The sequence below is a fragment of the Erythrolamprus reginae genome, chromosome 1 (assembly GCF_031021105.1).
Source record: "Erythrolamprus reginae isolate rEryReg1 chromosome 1, rEryReg1.hap1, whole genome shotgun sequence".
In the NCBI taxonomy this organism is placed as follows: Eukaryota; Metazoa; Chordata; class Lepidosauria; order Squamata; family Dipsadidae; genus Erythrolamprus; species Erythrolamprus reginae.
In genome coordinates, this window is record NC_091950.1 from 193,407,945 (window position 1) to 193,428,978 (window position 21,034).

Sequence of the window (21,034 nt, forward strand, 5' to 3'; positions counted from 1 at the left end):
CCTAAGTGGCTCTTTCGAAGCACGTGATCCCAATAAACTTTGTTTTATGGCCTGAGAGTTGACAAGCCAAAATATAATTCCCACCATAAATTAGTTTAAGAGCATACAAGTGCAGATGCTTTCGTTTCTGGAAGCAGTGACGGAAAGGGTGTTTAAAGCAGGAGTCCTCTGGCTGGAGCTGAACTCCAAGGGGGACCCCCTTTCCCTCAGGGAAAGCTTACAGTAAGTCTCTTCTTTTCCCCCCTAGCCTAGGCAGAAGAACGGGGTATTATTTTGCCTGGGAGCGCGCCTTTGGATTTGCGGGCAGGTCTATTTCGCTGAAATTGTAGAATACAAGAACCACGAAGAAGTGATGGGGTCAGATTTGTTCCCGTTTAAAAATTAGATACAGCTCAATCGATGGCGATTTTTATTGCTTCTTTTACTCTTTTTCTTGTTGTTTGCTTTCGGTGGACAAAGCTAATGGATAATTACCAACTCTTTTATTTTTATCAATTCAAGAAGCTTGGCCTGTTGTTATAAACCGGAGGAGTGGGAAGAGAGAGTGGGAAGAGAGAGAAAAAATCCCTTGAGATGTTTTGTTTTTAAAGTTCCTGCTACGCAATTATGGCTACCCACTTAAAAAAAATGTGTCTGCGTTTTGGAGAACCCTCGTCAGGATTAATGCAAACGAAAGGACGAAAAGTTATAAAGGGATTTAAAAGGGGAAAAAGAAAAGAAAAATGATTTGTTCATTTTTGATGCATTGTTTCTAAATAATGAGTGAGAGATAACATAGGATTGGTGAAAGACAAGAATGATAATGCGGTTAAATAAGCATCTTGCTCTAATTTATGTGACTAACACTCTTTCCAGTGCGGATTTACAGATTGCCAGAAATAGGAGAAGAATAGATAGTCTTCAGGAATTCTCTACTATTGTTATGGTTTTAAGGAAAGTTCCCCTGTGCTCATTGAAAAGAAAGAAGGACTGCTATGGCTCTCACTGAATTTTAGAGAGGTGTTTTGTTTTGTTTTGTTTTTAAAAAATCATTTGGCTATCCTACAAATGCCTTTTGAAAAGAAACACTAGGATCAAGCACAAAGTGTGCTAATTTCTTATCCCTGGGGTCTCTCAACATTGTTCAAGAATACTTCTGGAGAGTTGTAAGCTATTGCATTCTCTAAATCCCCCATTACAGAAGCTGTATTCAATCAACAAGAGGATTTCTTCACCTTTTTTTCTTTCTCTCTTTAATTACAACAGGTTCGGGACAATGGAAAGGCAGCTCCAGTAAGTGTGAACTCTTCCTTTTTTCTTTTTTTTTTTGCTAAACCTTTTTGTTGGGTTTCCAAATCTTGCTTGGTCCATTTTTGCTGATACCCAGAGATGAATTCACCTTTGCTTGTGCCCATGAAATGTCTCTCTAAAGTTACTTGTACTTGAGAGTTTGGGGGTGGAAGGTGGTGGTTGTGGGGGACCACGAAGATGATCAGTTGCTTTTTTCCCCATCCTTTTCCATCGTTGTGATGATAGATCACTGCAAATGCTGATCGCAGTTTCTAGGGAGGTAATTTTTCAGGGCTTCACAGGTGTAAGGTGTCATAATCTGCCTCTCATCAATATTTTCCAGCTAATGATCAGGATTAGCATTTTAACTGGCTCAAGTTATAACAGTGTCTTCCTTTGCAAACCTGGCTTCGAAATGTATTTTACTCAGCCTATGGGGTTGTCTAAGGAAACAACCCGCTCTAAAGATACCTGGAAATATTTCTTGAGCTTGAAGGAGTATCTCTGGAAATAAGGCCCGTTGGTTTCAATGAAAACATCCATGCTTAGCCGCTGTGCATAGAATCAGAAGCACCATGATGTAATGCAGTCTAAAATATTGAAATTAAATGCTAACCCGATTTAAATGAAGTGTTTTTTGCAATAGGATGATGGATTATAAGAGGAAAGATGATATTATTGGTGGATGAATTTAGAAAAAAATGGTTAATTGTCATTCAGTGTGGAGGAACAAAGAATAGTAAGGGGAAAAGATGGATCTGTTTCAAGAAATAAAGGAGGGGGGAGAGAAAAGTGAGGTCAAAATAAAGAGAAAGGTGGGGGGAAGGTGAGTAGAAAGGAAACCAAGATTGAGGTTGTTTAAATATTGCAGAGGTTTGAGGCATAATAAATTAATCTGTTAATTGAACTACTGAGAATTACAATGCGTTGTGGTTGGTTGGTTTTTTGTTTGGGGAGAAAAACACATTAGCTCATTATAAAGATCAGATTCTATCCTTTGAAGTGACTGTCTAGGACTGACCCTTTCACATACAGGTTCTTGGTTTTTAAAAACTTACCTTACCGCTCTTAAAATCCAAACTGATGTGCTGTGTATCTCAGACGTTTGTGAATTGCTTTGCGAGCTCTAAACCACTAACAAAGCCATTTTTTGCATTTTCTTCCCTAGATAAAACATCTGTATTTTGGGGCTCAGTTTTCTAGCCCTATAACTCTTTTAAAAATTTTTAAAAAGCAACAACCTCCCTTTCATTTTGTCTTTCTTTCCTCTTCTTTTTTTTTAAAAGTCTTTCTTAAACTTAAGTCTTAGCACACTGATTATGAACCAGCATACAAAAAGGCCTGATGGATCAAAAGAGTTTGTATGGGCAGTTGAGCAGGAGGTGAATATTTAACGCTTTTGTCCATCAATAACTCTTTGGCTTTGACCTGTCTGAGCAAGTCGTGCAATAAGGTGAAACGAAGGTCACAGCGTCTAACAAATATGAAAATCGGTGCCCGTTGCACAAAATATTGGGGCAAACAAAATATTTGTTTTGTTTTTCTTTTTTCTTTCTTCTTTCAGCGATTTCTACCTGAATCCTTCCAATGGGTTGCCTCTCAAACCACACAACTGCACACATTTAACATGCAAAGAATTGACTCCCTGAGCACATTTCATTATTTTTTAACTGAACGGGCAAAAAAGGGGGCAGGGATAGGAGGACCCACTGGTTTCCCCCTAACCCGCATATTCAGTCAATTCTGGGAAATGGATACGGGCTCAAAAATTGGTTAAAGAGATCCAGTTCGATTCTGTTTTCCACGGAAAGAGAATCCCTTTTGGATGTAAAAGGCTGCCCTGCCTCACAATTCAACAAAAGAAAACAAAAAAAAGAGCAGTCCTTCAAGCTTAACTGTGCAAAGCTACACCTACAGATCCTGGCGTTTGTTTTATTTTCATATTATTTTTGGATAGCCAAACCAGGCAACCAAAGGGAGATTGGCCGCAAGACAGCACTTAGAAATGGGTCAGCCACAATGCCTAAACTTTGGGACTCAAGTGTGCTGCTGTCCACACAGTAGAAATAATGAAACCCTGGGATATGTTTGGAAATGATTTAGGGTGACCTCCGGCCCTGCCCTTCGCATAAACGCAACTGTCTCAAAACCAGAAGACAGGGCTTTTGTTGCCTATATCTGTATATATTTATTTTAAACAGATCCTCTCTGCTTTTAAGAGGCCAATGGGATCTTTAAAAAGAGGCTTTCTTCCCCCTCTTGTATTATCGAAAACAAAGCTAAATCCCTGTTTTTTCTTGTAAGAGATTCTCTTATTTGTACAACATCTTTTCTTCCGTGATGAAAGACGATTTATTTATTAGCTGGAAACCTTCCTCGGTTGTTTGTTTATTTATTAAAGATGAACTTCACTTGTCAAATAATTTCTCTGATTCAGATGTGGAGGTGTCTAGAATTCCCGGTTCTGTTGGACTCCTCAGCTCTGTAAATATGGAAATCTGGATGTCCTGCTCGCTGTTCCTTTTCACACCAATTGTGCTTTTTGTTGTTGTTGTTTATTCGTTTTTTTTCTATGAAATTATACATAGCCTTTCCTTCATACCCATGACGCCAGGTCTTTCCCCCAACAGAGCCCAGTGGTGTGTATCCCTTGGATGAAAGTCAGAGGGCTGGAAACAGGACAGTGTGGCTGCTTTTCAGGAAGAAAAAAAAAGAACCAGCACGTTGTTACGTTGTCTATATATACCCTGTAGAACCGAATTTGTGTGGTGTTTACGTAGTCACAGATTCGATTCTAGGGGAATATATGGTCGATGCAAAAACTTCACTTTTCTGCTTGTGGTGGTTTATGAAGGGGAGAAGAGCTGCCAAGATGCCCTGCTTCACGCTAGAACAGGAGCCTCCACGGTCGTCTTCTTCTTCGTGGCGTTTCAGTTGTCCTCTGGTAGCACATCCCAATCTTAAATGTGCTCAACACCCGCAGTACAAAGGACCTGGAAAAAGGCTATGTAGTCGGCTGGTTGGAAACCTTTCTCTTTCGGTATCAGCGCTTCCCTTTCTGCAAGGTGAATAAGAGAAATTGTCTGATGTGTCTGATTGTTGAGAGAGAGAGAGAGAGAGAGAAGGAAAGAAAGAAAGAATGAAAGAAAGAAAAAGAAGGAAAGAAAGAAAAGGAAGGGAAGGGAGGGAGGATGGGAAGGAAGGAAGGAAAATAGCTGAACTTCCAAACTTTCCCAATAGGTTTCCTGGGCTACCCAATTTGTATTTGGACCCAAAGCAATTTTTTTAAACGCTGGGGGGAGGGGGGCAAGGACTCCGAAGCGAGTTACTCATTGCCCAATTGCAGACCGCTCCATCTAGACTAAGGGTAACAACTTTGGATTGACCCCCGACCACTAAGGCCAGCACACAGGTTCCATTGTAGACGGGGTGGGGGGTTTGTTGCCAGGGCCCTTTTCCTCCTCCCCCTCCCCCCATATCCCTGTGCTCGCTCGCCCTGCCTTGCTTTTTCCCCCACGTTGGCTGTCCTAAGGTTCATGTTGGACCTTACCTTGTCGTCAAAGGCATGGAAGGGCATCCCAAGGTTAGAAAAGGCAGGGGAGACAAAAGGCACTCTGTTCACGGGGTGGGGGCGAAGGGAGGAAAGGGGGGGAAGATGGAGGTGGCCACTTATTTATTATCTATCTATCTATCTATCTATCTATCTATCTATCTATCTATCTATCTATCTATCTATCTATCTATTTGATTCAACATCTATGCCGCCCAATCCCGAAGGGCTCAGGGCGGCTCACAACAATATAAAATTACAATAACAATAACAATCAAAAGAAGTCAAGGGGGAAAAAAACCCTTAGAAATTTCTAAAATCCAAATTAAAACTTTAAAAAGAGTTAAACAACACACGCACTACTCATTCATTCACTTACTGCCCCGCGGGGCCATCCGTGGGTGAATGTGGGGGGGGGGAGTTGGGGCTTTGTAAATATGTGCGGGGGGGGGAAGCGTGCGGGGTCCCTTCGATCGCCCCTCGGATCACATTGGCGAAATCGGAGGACAGCGCGGCTGGTGCGCGCACCACAAACCCGGTGATCCGAGCTCCGCGTCTCCCGATTGGCTCGGCCGGTCACGTGGCCGCCTAACTTTATTCAGTTGACAGCCAAATGGGAGGTTCTCTCTCGGCGAGGGGGGGGCAGGGTTAAAAAAAAAAAAGACGGCGCGCGAGAGGAAAAAAAAATTAGTTATTTTCCATCTCCCGAAATTAATGGCCATGAGTTCGTATCTGGTGAACTCCAAGTACGTGGACCCCAAATTCCCCCCGTGCGAGGAGTATCTGCAGAACGGCTACCTCGCCGAGCCCGCCTCGGATTACTACGGCGCCTCGCCGCCAGATGCGGATTTCCAGCACCGGGGACTCTACGCCCGGCCCGACTACGGCGGCGGTCAGCAGCAGCAGCCCTACGGCTGCGGCGATGCGCAGGGCTCGGCGGGGCAGGCGCGGGGTCACGGGCAGGAGCAAGCCGGGCTGACGGGGCCTTTCCCCGTGCAAGGGGAGCCCTGTCCCCCGCCCCCCGCGCCTGCCCCCAGGCCCTGCAGCCAGCACCCGGACCTCAAGAGCCCCCACGGGGGCCCCGCCGCAGCGGCAGCCGCAGCAACCAAGCAGCCGGCCGTGGTGTATCCCTGGATGAAGAAAGTCCACGTGAACTCTGGTAAGGCTCCCTTTCTGGTCTCCCTCTCTCATTCTCCACGTGTCTCTCTCTCTCTCTCTCTTTCTTTTTCCTATTCTCTCTCTATTTCTCTCCATTTCTCTCTCTTTTTCTTTCTCTTTCTCCCTCCTTTTTATTCTCTTTCTTTTTCTCCATCTCTTTTTCCCTCTCTCCCTCTTTTTCTTATTCTCTCTATTTATTTATTTCTCTCTCTCTCTCTCTTCTTTCTTTCTCTTTCTCCAACTCTTTCCCCTCTTTTTTCTCTTTCTTTCTCTCTTTTTCTCTCTCTACTTCTCTTTCTCTCCTGTCTCTTTTTCTTTCCCTCTTTCTCCCTCTCTCTCACTTTCTCTATTTCGCTCTTTTTCTATCCCTTTATCCCTTTCTCATCCCTTTCTGTCTTTCTCTTTCTTTCTTTCTTTCTTTCTTTCTCTCTCTCTCTCTCTCTCTCTCTCTCTCTCCCTCCCTCCTCCAAAGGCCTTTAAAGGTTCCACCAGGAGAAAGTTAGTTAGCTGGAAATCGAGTTGGCTCACTATTATCTCTTACCACAATTTTTTAGGGGCTTGGATGAAATAGGCCTCTTGGCCATGTGCCTGAGGCAGAAGGAGGTTCACTTTTTCACAAAAGGATGCTAGGATTTCTGAAGTCCACTCTTGGACCCAGAAAGGAAACCAATGAATGAATGAATGAATGAAGGGAAAAGGGAAAAAAACACGCTTGCTAGCAATAGCCAATGTAGAAGTTTGCAGTGGAGTTTTATTGAGCCTTGTGGCAAGTCTAATGAGGAGGGAAAAAACATTCATAAATTGACTTACACATATTGTTTGGGGCAGGAAGGATGTTAATAACTTCCTTTGGTTTTTCCCCCACACCCCTCCTCTCAGTAAATCCGAACTACACAGGAGGAGAACCAAAGCGCTCCCGCACAGCTTACACCAGGCAGCAAGTCCTTGAACTGGAAAAGGAATTTCACTTTAACCGGTACTTGACCAGGCGCCGCCGAATTGAAATCGCCCATACGTTGTGTCTCTCCGAGCGGCAAATCAAGATCTGGTTTCAGAACCGAAGGATGAAGTGGAAAAAAGACCACAAACTCCCCAACACCAAAGGCCGCACCTCCAGTTCGTCCTCCGCCTCCAGCCAACATTTACAAACTCTTTCCAAGGAACACCAAACGGATTTGACCACTTTGTAGGAAACTTGGGAGGGAAATTAGGCTGCCCAGAATGCAGGCAGCCCAATACAAGCACATAAGTGATACCCATCCTGGTGAAAGGGAAAGCAAGGTGTAACTCTTGACAACTTTCCAATGAGTCGCCTCCTTGTTTTCTAAGACATTGGAGACAAATGGACCGCAGGAGTGAAGGAAGTCAACTTAAACATTCAGACAAACCAATTCTGCTTCCAGGTGGTGAGAAAGCGATATACTGTATATCTATATATCTGAATGACTCAAATTAATATTTTCAAATGAAATCCCCCCCCCCCCCGGCAGCACACAGTCAGGCGCCCATTTGGGATCGCCCTTAGAATCTACCGGGAAGGGTTTTCGTGGTTTTTGAGATTAGCTGTTTTGGCTTGTTTTTCATCATTCCAGGTTGTAGAGCAGGGCAGCTCCAAAACTGACCTTTGTCTTGAAAACGGGCAGACAACAGTGCTCTTTCCATTTCTTTGAGTACTTTCAATAAACAACCTTAAATTAAAAGCTTTCCCAATTCCTCCACCTTTTCAGGAAGATCTTTTTTAAAAAAAATATTAATGAAGTGAAACGGGTTATTTTCAAGTGTTGGTGATATTGTTATTAGCCTATGTATTTATTTGTTAGTTAGAGAAGGAAAAAAGAACCAAACCAAAAATATCAACAGAGATTAAAAACAAATCTTACTCTCCCTCCCGCCTGGGCTTTGTTTTTGAGAAAGTGATTTCCTTCGCTGCTTTCCTTTCAGGTGTTTCTGTACATAGGAAATCGTTTTCCAGGGTTTTTTCCCCCCCAGAATGAAATGAGAAAGAGCTGGGATGTTTTAAAATTTGAAATGGACTAAGTGTTCCCTTTTGTTCCTGGCTCGTATTTTAATCCAAGAGAGGAGGGGGGGAGGGAGGAGGAGGGAGAAAGTGGATTAAATCAACCACAAAAGCCAAGCCTTCTTCCCCACCCCCCAGTAAAGTAAATATTCCACGTGATTCGTGACCGTCGAATTTATTTTATGTTCATCCTAGATTACTATTTTTTTACTAGCCTCTTTTGATTTAATTTATTGTGTGGGCATTAAAAGCAAAAGAGCAAAACGGAAAGGGGTAGATTCTATGGTTTGGATGGAAAGAGCGGTTGCTTTCTCTTGATTCAGATGTAAATACACGAACTTGGATATATTTTAAACAGATTTTCAACATATAAAGGCAGCTCCTAACTGAGAGAAGAACAAGTGACTGGTAAACTTTGGCAGAAATTCATGGCTTTTGCACAAATGAGTAAAATTTTGGGATTCTTTGTTTTTTCTTTTCTGCTTTGAAAAAAAAAAGGTTTTGCCACAATAATTTAAGTTCACACCAAGATGACATAAAGAAGGGTTCTTTCTTCCCCTCCTCTTAAAATCGTTTATTCTTTCCAATCTTATCTTGTGACAGGAACAAAGCAAATGTGTCCCTTCTGCCCATTTTCAGTTGTTTCCAACTGAAAAGAGACTGAGGTTCAAATATTAAAGTCATAGTTCCTTTTATATTTACAATTTGTGCTTAAGGCACGCTTACTTCCAAGCAAATTCACTAGGTTTAGTGCAATAGGCAATCTCAAATTCTATCCATGGAAAAGTTTTGAACTCGGGAACCTCTTACTAACATACAGACATCTTTCTTTCTTTCTTTCTTTCTTTCTTTCTTTCTTTCTCTCTTTCTCTCTTTCTCTCTTTCTTTCTTTCTTTCCTTCAGGCAGATTGATTTCTAGGCATGTTTCTTGATTTCAAGCAAACCAATAAAAGTTATAATAGGGAAAGGGGGAAAAAAAGACATTTTTCTTCCTAAATAATGGACATCTCAGAGAGCCAAACTTAATGCTAGTGGATCTTAATAAACCTAGTTCAATTATATAGCTTGCGGATACGAAAAATGTAGAATTAATCTCCTAGCAGATTCTTCCTTTCTCTCTCCTTGGGTGCCTGAGCCCTTCCTTTGTCCCCCTTTTGAGCTGAACCTTCTCTTGGTCTCAGGCTCAGCCTCCAGCTCTGGCTCGTTCCGGTTTTCCCACTGAATATGTGCCCGTCATGATATTAAAGATGGATATTTGGGCATTATTTGTGCCATTGTCTCTATGACAAAAAGCACCCCCGTCCATTCAGGGGGACGAGGACGCCTCCACGTTGAGAGGCTCAAAAGGTAATTCTTTGCTCTCGCTCCCCTTTTCTTTCTTCCTTTTTGTTTTTACTGAAGTTCAGCTCAACTGTTAGAGAAACAGGTTCATCCAGAGGACAAATTTTCTATGCGATTAGCCTGTATTGCAGCCTGGAGGAATGACCTCTAAACCCTTAACCTCTTGGACTGGGGGAGTCCCCCTTCCTTTTCGGCTGTCCAGCAAAGCACAAGGCTCTTTTCAAAGCCCCTTGAAGTCTAAATTCTTCTTCTTTCTTCCTTCTTCTTCTTCTTCTTCTTCTTCTTCTTCTTCTTCTTCTTCTTCTTCTTCTTCCTCTTCTTCATCATCATCTTCCTCCTTTCTTCTTCTTCTTTTTCTTCTTCCTCTTCCTCTTCTTCTTCCTCTTCTTTCTCCTCCTCCTCCTCCTCTCTTCTTCTTCTTCTTCTTCTTCTTCTTCTTCTTCGCGCCCACCTAACTGCTAACCAGGGTGGGTTGTCTCTGGATCTTTTTTCTCCTACCGCAATTGTTTGAATCTGGAGGAAGGGAGAGTTCACATTGGGCCTGGTTGGAACCACTAGGGCAGCCCAGTTCTGGCCTGTGCAGGAAACTGGCAGCCTCTGTTCCTTGGCGGCTTAAACCTTTGCCTACTTACCAGCAAGCAAGTTCCCACCGCCTTCAGCAGCCTCAGCCTTTCAGCCATGCTTCTTCTTAAAACCTTTATTCTAATGGGTCATTTCCCTAGGAAGATATTTCAATATGATTGCTTGGGAGAAACATCTGGGAAAGGGCAAGAACAAGGAAAATTGCTTTGGTGTTTTGGGGCACAAAATGTTTTTCCTCCAAACAACTTAACCAGGGAAGTTATAGTCCTGCAACTTTTATATACGGCTCAAAAAAATAAAAATAAAGGGAGCATTCAAATAACAGATCTGAATGAATGAAATGTTCTCAGTGAATACTTTGTTCTGTACAAAGTTGAATGTGCACAACTGCATGTGAAATTGATTGTCAATCAGTGTTGCTTCCTAAGTGGACAGTTTGATTTCACAGAAGTTTAGAGTTATATTGTGTTGTTTAAGTGTTCCCTTTATATTTTTGAGCGGTTTATATGTGTATATATATATATAAACTTAATCCTGTTTAGTACCGCAGATCTAAAGCTATCATACTTGTTCAGAAATAAACTCCAGGGACTGGGGCACAGTAAAAGCCAGTTAGCAACAAATTCAGGATGAGGATGAGGAAGGCTGTAAAATTAAACACCCAAGAAAGCTGTGAGCTGTCTCTCTCTCACACACACACACACAATGACACCTATGTCCCAATAAACATGTTCTGAAGAGAACTGCCCTTGGGACAAATTTTACTTGCTATATAGCTCAGCCCTCCTCAAACCCATGAGCTGAAGAGGATACAGAAGGTGTGAAGAAAACAGAACTGGCCCAAGTCCTTTGTAATGTTAATGTCTTCTTGACAAATGTTTAGTTCAAACTAAAGTTGACTTGAGAGAGAGTGTGTGTGTATTTGAGTGCAGGGGAACCCTCTTTGAGCTTTTTTTTTTTTAAAAAAAGAAAAGTCTTAAATCTTGGTGGTATGTATGTTAGCTCACCCTTGAAAGGAAATGATAAAGTGGCCGAGTATCAAAGGTTTTCTATTTGATGGCTCCACATTGTAAACATTTGGTCAAAAATGTGAATGGAAATGCACGTGGGTGCCCACTGTTTACTTCCTACTGTCCTTTTTCCTTGTTTCTGGGAGGGAGGGAGGCAGCAAAGGAAGACTGTTCTGGCTGGGAATTAAGCTAGGATGGTACTTCCAGAAAATGGAAGTTGAAGTCATTTTCGTTCCTCTGCGTAGGATTATCCGCCTTTGGGTCCAACTGCATTGTCCAACAAACAAACTCTGTTTCCTAGACTTTGCCAATGTTTTGCTGCCTCTGAATAAACAACTATTTATACAAACGGCTTTGGTTATCATCATTTGCGTACCCAGTTTTCATGCACATGTACAAAATGTAAAGACTGATATTCTGCGTAGAGAGACTTTTGCCCAGGATAGGGAGGGTGGATGCTTGTCAAAGTATGGTGTGTGTTTTTTAAGGATTAGGTATCCTCAGTACAGAATGTTTCAAGGAGCAAGCAGAAAAAGAGCGAGTGGGATTGTTAGTTAAGAATCTTTCTGATTTTAGGAGGTCCTCTTCCCAAGATAGTATGTAAAGGGGTCCATCTTTACGCACTCTCCCTTACAGGGTTCGGTTTCAACCTGCAGAATTCCAAGTTTTCCTGCATTGGAACGCACGTTTCAGTGTTATGCATAGTTACTTAAAAATGCTTTATTCCAGGACCAGCTCTTCTAAATAAACATACTTGAGATTACAGTTGGATACGGGGCTGTGGTCCTCTTCCTGCTTGCCTGGGAATAAATCCTACTGAACCTAAAGCCACTTCCTTTGGAGTAAAACGTGCCTAGGATCACCTTGTAAATCGCTCTGTTCAGTGCAGCAAAGCCACCAGGAGATATGGCCAGGATCAAGAGTTCCCTATGTCAGGAGGAGAAAGAAAGAGAGAGAGAGAGAGAAAGAGAGAGAAAAAGAGAGAGAGAAAGAAAAGAAAGGAAGAAAAGAAGGAAGGAAGGAAGGTACTTTGAAATATTTCTTGGTTTAGTTGACACTACTTATTTAGCCAAACTTATTTCCGTTGTATAACTGGGAAGTTTCCGGAGTGCTTTAAAATACTCTGCAATGTTATTTACTTTCACTGGTATTATTTGCTTTTAGAATCCCCCTCCCCTCGACCATTTAATGCATTTTGTGTATGTGTACTTGTCCTGTACCCTGATCCTGAAACTGTTCTTTCACAGGCTCCTCTTAATCCAATGGGTTTTCCTTTCCAGAGAAAATTGCGATTTGATCCCAACTCCTTTTAGAACATCTGCATTAGAACCTGAGGGAAGTTTCATATACAGTTTATATTATGGCTTCCATCCATGTGCAGGTCTGTTTCTGCATGTGCGCATATAAACCCATGTGTTAAAACAACAACATTGAATTCGGGAAATGACCATTTGAATCAAGACTAGAGGGGAGAAAAGTAAGATGCTATGAATCATAAACTTATCCATATTTTTTTTCCTTTCTAAAGGAAGTTAGATGTTTTGGCGGGGATAGTAGTATCAATAAAGTAAACCACTGCAGTAAAATTTAAAATTATGAATATTGCAGCTGGAGGCTGAAGGTGAACATTAGCCTATTCGTTCCCCAATATATTCTCACTTCTGTATTCTCCAATCCAGCCCCAGACGATCAATCAGTTCTGTTTGAAGTTGGTTCACCTAGTCAAGTCGCATGCCAGACCCTCCTTCCCTTTCTTCAAGGCAAAATCAGGCTAGAAAAACAGTAGCGGCTTCATTTCAGTAAATAATTTCAATTCCAAATCATTCTTCTTCTCTCCCCCTACCCTCCCCCCGCCCCCAATTTACCCTCTAGTGTTTTGCAGAGGGTATGTGTGTTCCTAAATTTTTATTCAAGAGAAGGCAAAATTTGGAATGAAATTTATTTCTGGATCAAAAACATGCCAAGGTCAGAAATCCTTTATCTGCACCTTTGGGCTGTTTTAAATCGCTCCTCCCTTGCTGTTTTTTTTAATTATTTTCCTTTTTTTTTTGCCTTCACTTTTCTAAGGAAGGTTACTTTGGAGAAGAATTCCTGTGGAAGGAGTTCCAATCCCATTGCCATGGGCTGAAATGAAGTGTTTGTATCCTTCGACTGGAGTTGTCCACTCAGGCTATAATGGAGACCATTCTTGCTCCTTTGTGGCCTAAGGCTGTGTTGAGGCCTTAGTAGGAAAGTTGAACCCCAGAATGGCCAGTGGCCTTTTGTACTCAGGCCTTTATTATTATTTTTTTGGCAAGGGCTCCCAACCCAAGGCTTCAGGCCCATATCGCTTTCTAAATTTAGAGGCAGCCCATAGAGTCTCTGCTAAATCTCTCCCAAGTTGTAATTGCTAATGAGACCCAAAGGGCATATACTTCTTATATGCATGGGAAGTAATCATGGGAAGTAAATGAAATGTTAATGGCACTTCAATTGCATTTGGGTTTTTGTCCCAAAGTGGCTCCTTCCATTTTTGGCAAAGCGGGTCTGGAGCAGCACCTTACCACCAATTAGTTGAGGCCAGACTGCTGCTATTGCTTTCCTTCCTGCAAAGGGAGGGAGGGGGAGGGAGAGAAGGAAAGAATGGAAGGAAGGAAAGGAAAGGAAGGAAGGAAAGAAGGGAAGGAAAGAAGGAGAGGAAGGGAAGAAAGAAGGAAGGGAAGAAGGGAAGGAAAGAAAGAAGGAAAGAAGGAAGGAAGGGAGGGAAGAAGGGTAGGGAAGAAGGAAAGAAGGGAAGGAAAGAAGGGGAGGAAGGAAGGGAAGAAGGGAAGGAAGGAAAGAAAGAAGGAAGGGAAGAAAGACGGAAGGGAGGGAGGGGAGGGAAGAAGGAAGGAAGGAAGGTAGGTCAAAGGGAAAGCCAAGCGCTGCCCCGCTTGGCTTTCTTCAGCTGTTTCTGAAATCGCCCCCATCTCTGCCCTTTGGACATGTGGCTGATGGGCTTCGCAACCAACCCATCTGGAAGGCGCCCGGGGAGGAGGCAGGGGGAGGAGGGAAGGAAGGAAGGGGAGAAGACAGAAGGGCAAGCCAGACCTTCCGGCGGCCAAAGGCAGGAACCGGGTGACCCGAGGTAGCAATGAGGGCCCGCAAAGTTCCCGGGAACAGTTTGTGTCGGAAAGCTCCTCCTCCCTCCCGCCATAAAACACTCCTGACAGCCCGGAGTCCAACATTGCTCTTTCCACGAGGTCGCTGGCGCTGCACAGTATTTATAGCGAGAGAGAGTTTACGTCCACCAGCCAAACCCGCCTCGCACGCCTTGGCTGGCCTTCCCTCGAAGGGTGCCAAAGGCTGAGAGCCAAACCTTAAAGATCCAGCCGGGAGTGGGGGTGGGGATCGTGGTCTGACCTCCCTTTAATTCGGGCGCCCATCTCGAGTGGGCAAAGAGGCCTCCAACCTTCCAGGGCGCGTTTGATCCAAATGGGGTCTGGTCTCCCGGTTCCCTTCGGCTGCCGCCCCCCCCTCTCTCCCGCGTTGCCCCTGAGCATCTTTCCCAAGAGGCGGAGGTGCTCGGAGGCAGCGCAGGAGAACAAGGGTCCCTCCACCCGCACAATAATAGGGAAGCCTGGCGCTGGCTATGTTCTCCAAGCCTTCTTCCTGGTGTGTGTGTGTGTGTGTGTGTGTGTGTTAGCGAGCGCCTGTGTGTGTGTAATGAAAGGGGGAGGGTTGGCGGGGGGAGGAGGAGGAGGAGGAGAGGGTTAAATATAACGATGGAGACCCCAACCGCCTTGCTCTGGAAGAGCCGCGCCAGACAGCCTCTTGGAAGTGCGAAAGGAAGATGATAAGGCTAGCTTTTGCTCCAAGTCCCGACCACGTGATGGGCGAAATAATTAATTCGGCGCGTCCCTTAAGAAACGCGGAGCCGTCATTAATCTGCCAAGCCAAGGACTCTATCAGACTTGGAAACTGAAGAGATCCCCCAGAATATCATATATACAAAGGGGCGCGGGGCTCTCGCTATGCACACCTAAAAAGCTCTTTGGCTCCAGCCGAAGGTGGGGGGAAAAAACCCCAAACAACACAAAACTAAATATATATAGATATGCATATATATATATATACCTTTGCCACTAATAAAAGAAAGAAAGAAAGCGGAGCTTGGTATGTACACATTTTCTTTCTTTTCTTTTATATGTCGAAAGCCTTAATGAACGGTAGCTGTCAAATGCTTTGACAAATAGGGGCCCTTCTTTTTTTTTTCTTCCTTCTCCTGATTTGTAACCCTGCCCTGGCCCGACGCTGTTCTCTCGGAGGGCCGGGCGTGTGAGTGAGTGAGTGAGTGCCTGTTTGGGGGGCGAGAGAGACGCCCCGATGTGTTGACTCTGGATGGTGGGAGATTAAGGAACGGAGCCTTCTGGGGGACCGAGGTGGGGGAGAGAAAGAGGCAGGGAGAGGGAGGGAGAGATAGAGAGAGGGAGAGAGGAAAGGGATGGTTTTTTGGCCAAGGGCTGCCGAGGGGAGAAATGGGGGGAGGAGGGGGGTGAAGAAAGAAATAGCTGGTCGTTTTCTCTCTTTTACGGGAGGAACAATATTAGCTGTCAGGGCATCTGCTACCCCTATTCTGAAACCGGTGAGAAAAGGGCCTGAACTTCTTCTCTCTTTTTTTTTTCAAAGCAAAGGTCGTAAATTTTGCTTGGCGTCCTAATAGAAGGCTATAAAACCGAGCCGAAATTTTACCCAAGGCAGACTTTAACTAAGAGATAATGAATTCTTTAAAGGGACTTCTGCACCACCATCACCGGCGGGGCTCCATCAGTCCACAAAATCCCGGGAGCTTTAGGATACTTGGGTTTTTTGGGCTGTTTTTTTTTTTTTTAGGGCTTTCTGTGCCAGGAGGACTGGCGAACCCGGAAGGATCTCGAGGAGCCAGTTGAAAAGAAAAGGGGGGGGGGATATTCCCACTGGAGAGAGAACAGCGTTTGATTCCTTTTGTGAAAGATGTAAACAAGCGAGCAAACGAACAAACACGTGCTTTTGTATTGAAATAACTTTTTTTTTAAAAAAATGGGACTGTTAAAGGCTTGGGTAATATAGCTATAAATTTTTGTGTGTGGAAGTGGGGAGGAGGGGGGATTGGCCAGTAGTCAGATCTATAACTAAAGAGGCTCCTACATTGATTGTGATAGGTATGGAACAAAGCGATGAAATTGCTGCCTGTTTGGAGATATTTTTTTAAAAATGTAAACAGCGTAGTCTTTATTAAGGCTCCCTTCCGAACCTTTCTCTTGTCTTCTCTTCAGATTGTTGCTATTTTTTTTATGACTTCCGTTGTGTGTCAGGACATAGACGGAGTTTCCTGTGTTATGAATTATACATTCAAACAATAACACATTAATTCAATTATTCAGATATGACAAATGATTTTGCTTTGGGTTAGTGACTAAGAAACATATTTGCTCTTTCAGAATCTGAACGCACACACAAGCAGGTTGCATATTCTCTCCCTTGGTCCCAGTGAGAACCCAAAAATTACACGGGAGGGAGGGGGAGGGAGGGAGGGAGGAAGAGAGAGAGGGAGAGAAGAAAGAAACTACCAGCCTAAACTGAGAAGGCCCTTTAATGATAACGCTGATTCCTGCATATCGCCCAGAATATTTTATCAGTTTGACAATTGCTGTGTTTGTTGTTATAAATCACCGTAAGTAATTCCTGGAAGGATGCTCGTCCCTGTGTGCGTGTATGTGATTGTGTGTGTGTGTCCGCGCGCATACGAAGGCAGGGTGGGGTGAAAGACAGAAGGAGAGGGAGCGACAGAGACAGAGAAGGCCCTGCCAGGATTGTAAATCTTTCCATTTTATTGCTCCATGAACAGATGCTTAGAAGGGGGAAGCCTTAGATCCTTTTCTCCAGCCGCATCTTGGCCAACTGGATTCCCCTCACTCGACCAGTTTCACACTTTTGGCTTGTAGGATCCGCAGGTTTACTTTCGTTTGCTCCTCGTTTGTTTGCTTGAAACACAATTTCTAGGGGGGGGGGGGGAGGCGCATGTGCGATTTCTTTTATTGCTACTCCCGCAATGATCTTTGCAAGTTGTTTTTTTCCCCCTTCTTTTATCTCCCTGTCCCCTTTGATTGGTGATGGGTGGCTCAGGTTCTGCTCTATCTAATGGGGGGAAATGGAAGAAGAAAATGCACCACTTCCGCAAGTGTTAAATTTTAGACATTTCCGATACTGGAAGCGGGTTTTTTTTGTTTTTGGCAGGTTAATAGATTATAAAGGGGATGCCCAGGCTCAGAGCTTTTCCGTCTGCTTCCTGTGCTTTAGCTCCCTATTAAGATCCTTGGGATAAAATTCTATTAAGCCACTTTCTTAGGAAGTAAGCTTCACATCAAAAGGGGCGACTCCTCCCTTGGATATATGCCTAAGGCCCCTTTCCAAGAGCTGCACTTTGACTGGATTGTGCTCCCGCAGGTGATGAATTCTTGAATAAAAAGTTTCCTCTGGACCTTGATTGTCTGGACTCCAGCTTTGTTCTCCAGTCGCTCAGCCCTTTAGAAAGCAGAATAATGTAAATAACTGAAACGAAATATTGCTGCACGGTTTTCTGTCCAATTGTCAGATTTTGAAGGGTAAAGAAACCTTAGCATATCCCCGATTAGACTGGGCACTTCCACAACTTCAGAGTGAAACTTCAGAGTAGTGCGGGGCACAAGAGATGCCTTCCTTTCAGTGGGAGGAAGAGTAGAGGTTGGTAATGTCCTTTGTGGAAACAACAACAAAATGATTGTTTTTGTCTAAACCGGCTTTGTGTGCAGGCAAATCATGAAGCTTTACCAGTCAGGGAGAAGAGAAGGGAGAAAGGAAGGGAGGGAGGGAGGGAGGGAAGGAGGAAGGAAGTAAGGAAGAAAAAGGAAGGAAGGAAGGGAGGAAGGGAGGAAGGAAGGAAGGAAGGAAGGAAGGAAGGAGAGATAGAGATAGGTGCATAGTGAAAGCGCCAACACTGTAGTATTTTTTTTACCTCAGTGCTGACTGGCCAAACCCAACTTTCTCTATATTTCTCTCTGAGTCTCACGCCACCCTGGCATGCAAACAGTCAGATGATTCCATTCTGCATGGACTGAAGGCAGACTTGCAACCACACAGCAAATGGAACAGAGAACGGGCTAGGAATCCAGCGTTGCCAAACCAGGCTTCCTGGATCAGCACCCAATGCAAACGTCTCCCTTCCACCCCGAAGCTTTGAGACACAGGAGTTAAGTCGAGCCAAGAGGGAGAAGCCCCTCTAGTATCATTTATATGAACCCCCACCCGCCCCCTGCCTTTTTGCTCACAGATGATGGCAGTGGTGGCGGTGGTGGTGATGATCAGGAAGGTGGTTAGTCCTATATAGGTACTTTAACTAGGTTAACCGCGGTGGCTTAATTTGTCGTGAACAGACAACTGAGTCTGCCCACCCTTGCGTCGCTTAGCCGGAGCAAGACTTTTGACTAAGAAGAATCGCACCACCCAGATGTTATCAGGATTTACAAAGGAACCTTGAAGTCCACGCTGCGATGCCCCTTGGCACCGAGTAGTTAAAGGACGCCGCTGTGGAAGTGCCAGATTTTTTTTTCTGAAGAGACCCTTTTTCCTCTCTGGCAAGGTCCGGGGGAGCCTTTGACCCACTGGGCTCAACCCCCTCTGTATGGCACAGACAGCCCCCCCCCTCCTGAAGGATCTCGGGGCTGGATCACTGAGGACAAGCCGGGTGGAAGTTGCAGCCTTAATCAACACCATCTCCGCTCTCAGGATCACGTGAACAAATAGGCTCGTATTTTAAGGCAGCGCCTGTATTCTTTATTATACAAGGCTTCCTCCAGTGATTGAATATATATATATATATTGAATATATATATACATAGGTTTAGATATTCATTCATATTCATAGAATAAGCCTCACCGCTTATTATTTACAAACAAAAGAAAACGTTAAACTGGCACGGTTTTTTAATTTATTTGGTGGACTTGTTCCTGAATGATTATTAATTTTTAATTTTTTTTAAAAAAAGGCGTATCATTGCTATTATGAAAGCCAGCAAAACCAGGGTCCATTCGCTCTCTTTTCTTGGAGCTCCAACAGTGGTTTTTATTCTACCGGGAATACTGGTCTATGGAAATGCCTGGGCAAATCCGCAAGATCAGGTTTAGGAGCGTATTGTCTCCAGAACAAAGGAGGAAGGATATATTCTCAAAACGGCCAACCTCCAGATTTTGACCTAGAGAAGGACAGCTTTAGGATAAGCAAGGTTCCAGGTAAGCAATTGCATGGGTTTTCCTGAGCATTGATTTCCTTCTGCAAAGAGAACTGCAGAAGGTCCCAACCTCTGGCGTCTTGTCGGGGCATCTCATTGAAGCTGGGATTGGAGCCTTTGTTGGAAACTCAACGCTTTTCTAAATGGGCATTTTTCGTCCAAAGATAATTTGGGCGAGTTGGGTAATATTTTTGGGGGTGGGGTGGGGTGGGGTGGCACCAGGATTTTTCGCACCAAGAGAAGGAAAAAGACAGAGCTGTTTTTGCTTCGGATAGTGGGGATTCCCAAGTTGTATTTGAAAACCCCGGGTGAAAATGATGCCGCTGCTGTGAAGACTGACCCTTTCTTAAAAACGCAGTGATTTCCCATTACTTTTCTTTGCCTTTTTGGTTTATTCTGCCAGGTTTCTTTCATTTTCTCTTCTCCTCCCTCCCCACCAAATAAAACCACACGGTGATAAAGCAGGTTGTCATTATTCCACATTATTATTATTATTATTATTATTATTATTATTATTATTATTATTATTATTATTATTATTATTACGGAGGTGTTGATAGCAGGGGTTGAAAAGTTCACGAATCTTCGTTATCTTTGTGCGTTTAGACACAGGAGTCACAATTCTAGGCAGGTGAGAGGGACCTGCTCCCATCGATACGAATGAGCTGGGCAGCCTGTTCTTTTTTATAAGTCTACTCACGGGCAAGCCCCGCTGATCTCAACGGGGCTCGCTAACAAGGCTTCCTTAGCATTGCAAACAGGGCTCCGTCTCTCCTTTTCTGCTGGAATATGGCTAATAATTAAATCATTCGCATGGGTTGGCGGGAAGAGTATATAAAATGTTAGCCGCTTTCGCTTCTACTCCCTGATCAAATCTTTTTTTACAGTAAGGGACTTTAAAGCTGGCCAGATGCAAAGGCCTTATCTTGGACCGAATAAATGTGGTTACAATAGAACTGACTTCTTCTGTCCCTTATAGCGACCGGAGGCTGAAGCCAGACTGGATTTTCTTTGGAACTGCTCTTAAAGTTATGGCCAAGCCACAATAAGTTTTGGTCCTGGATATATTGACCTGGAGGTCAAACCCGACTAAATTCAATAGGGAAGAAAATAACTTTTTCTACCACCCACCCACCCTTTTTCGGAGTGGATTCTAACGTTTGCCCGGATTTCGAGACACTGATCACCAGCTCTCCTTTTATATACACTATATTAGCGAAATTGTTAACAGCGCTGCCAAGGAATAAAAAGCATTTTTATTTATTAATTGGATTTCTATCCCGCCCCCACTCCGAGGACTTTTTAAATGATGGGTTCGGGTTCCTGTTTCGGACCGCTCTGATTCAGAAAACTCAGCAGCCTCGACTCTCTCCGACTCCGCAGCCTCCACCCCCACCTCCGCTGCTCGCTTCCTTTCCCGTTAGCTCTCAGGCCTGCAAGCCGCGGGCCTGACAAGTTAGTCATCTGAATCCAATTAAGGCAAGCGGCATTTCATTCTGGGAACTTCACCTAAAATTTCAATCACCTATTTCCTTCCTTCCTTCCTTGTTTTCCTTCCATCCTTCCTTCTTGTGGGCCTGCAATCACATCCGCATGGCTTGGCAACATTGGATTCCTAACCTTTCTCTGTTCGATCTGCTGTATAGTTGCGAGTCTGCCTCAATCCGGCAGAATTAAATCATACCACTCTTTCCATGTCAGCGTATGGGGGCCAAATATGGAGAAAGTTGGATTTGGCCAGGCAGCACTGAGATAAAACCTACAGTGTTAGCGCTTTCATTATGCATCTCTCTCTCTCTTCCTTCCTTCCCCTTCCTTCCCCTTCCTTCCCCTTCCTTCCCCT

General features: G+C 44.0%; 2 protein-coding genes across 4 annotated transcripts in view; both read left to right on the forward strand.

Annotated features, from left to right (window-relative positions):
• HOXD3 (homeobox D3) overlaps nucleotides 1–21,034 on the forward strand; it is a 61,233-nt gene that overhangs the window by 25,649 nt on the left and 14,550 nt on the right. For 2 of the 3 annotated variants that reach the window (XM_070731814.1, XM_070731817.1), the window contains exon 1: nucleotides 18,809–19,192. The gene's annotated coding sequence lies outside the window, so the exon portion shown is untranslated. Of the gene's footprint in view, nucleotides 1–1,245; nucleotides 1,273–18,808; nucleotides 19,193–21,034 lie in introns of those variants that run through there. The other variant, XM_070731815.1, reaches the window with a different exon arrangement.
• HOXD4 (homeobox D4) lies at nucleotides 5,297–11,276 on the forward strand. Its single transcript, XM_070731812.1, has 2 exons — nucleotides 5,297–5,978; nucleotides 6,857–11,276. The coding sequence occupies exons 1-2, from the start codon at nucleotides 5,534–5,536 to the stop codon at nucleotides 7,165–7,167; spliced, it is 756 nt and encodes a 251-aa protein (XP_070587913.1). The 5' UTR covers nucleotides 5,297–5,533; the 3' UTR covers nucleotides 7,168–11,276.

Coding starts and splice junctions, on each gene's coding strand:
- HOXD4 (XM_070731812.1), top strand. CDS start 5,534: ATGGCCATGAGTTCGTATCTGGTGAACTCCAAGTACGTGGACCCCAAA. Junction 5,979..6,856: donor GAAAGTCCACGTGAACTCTG/GTAAGGCTCCCT, acceptor CCCTCCTCTCAG/TAAATCCGAACTACACAGGA.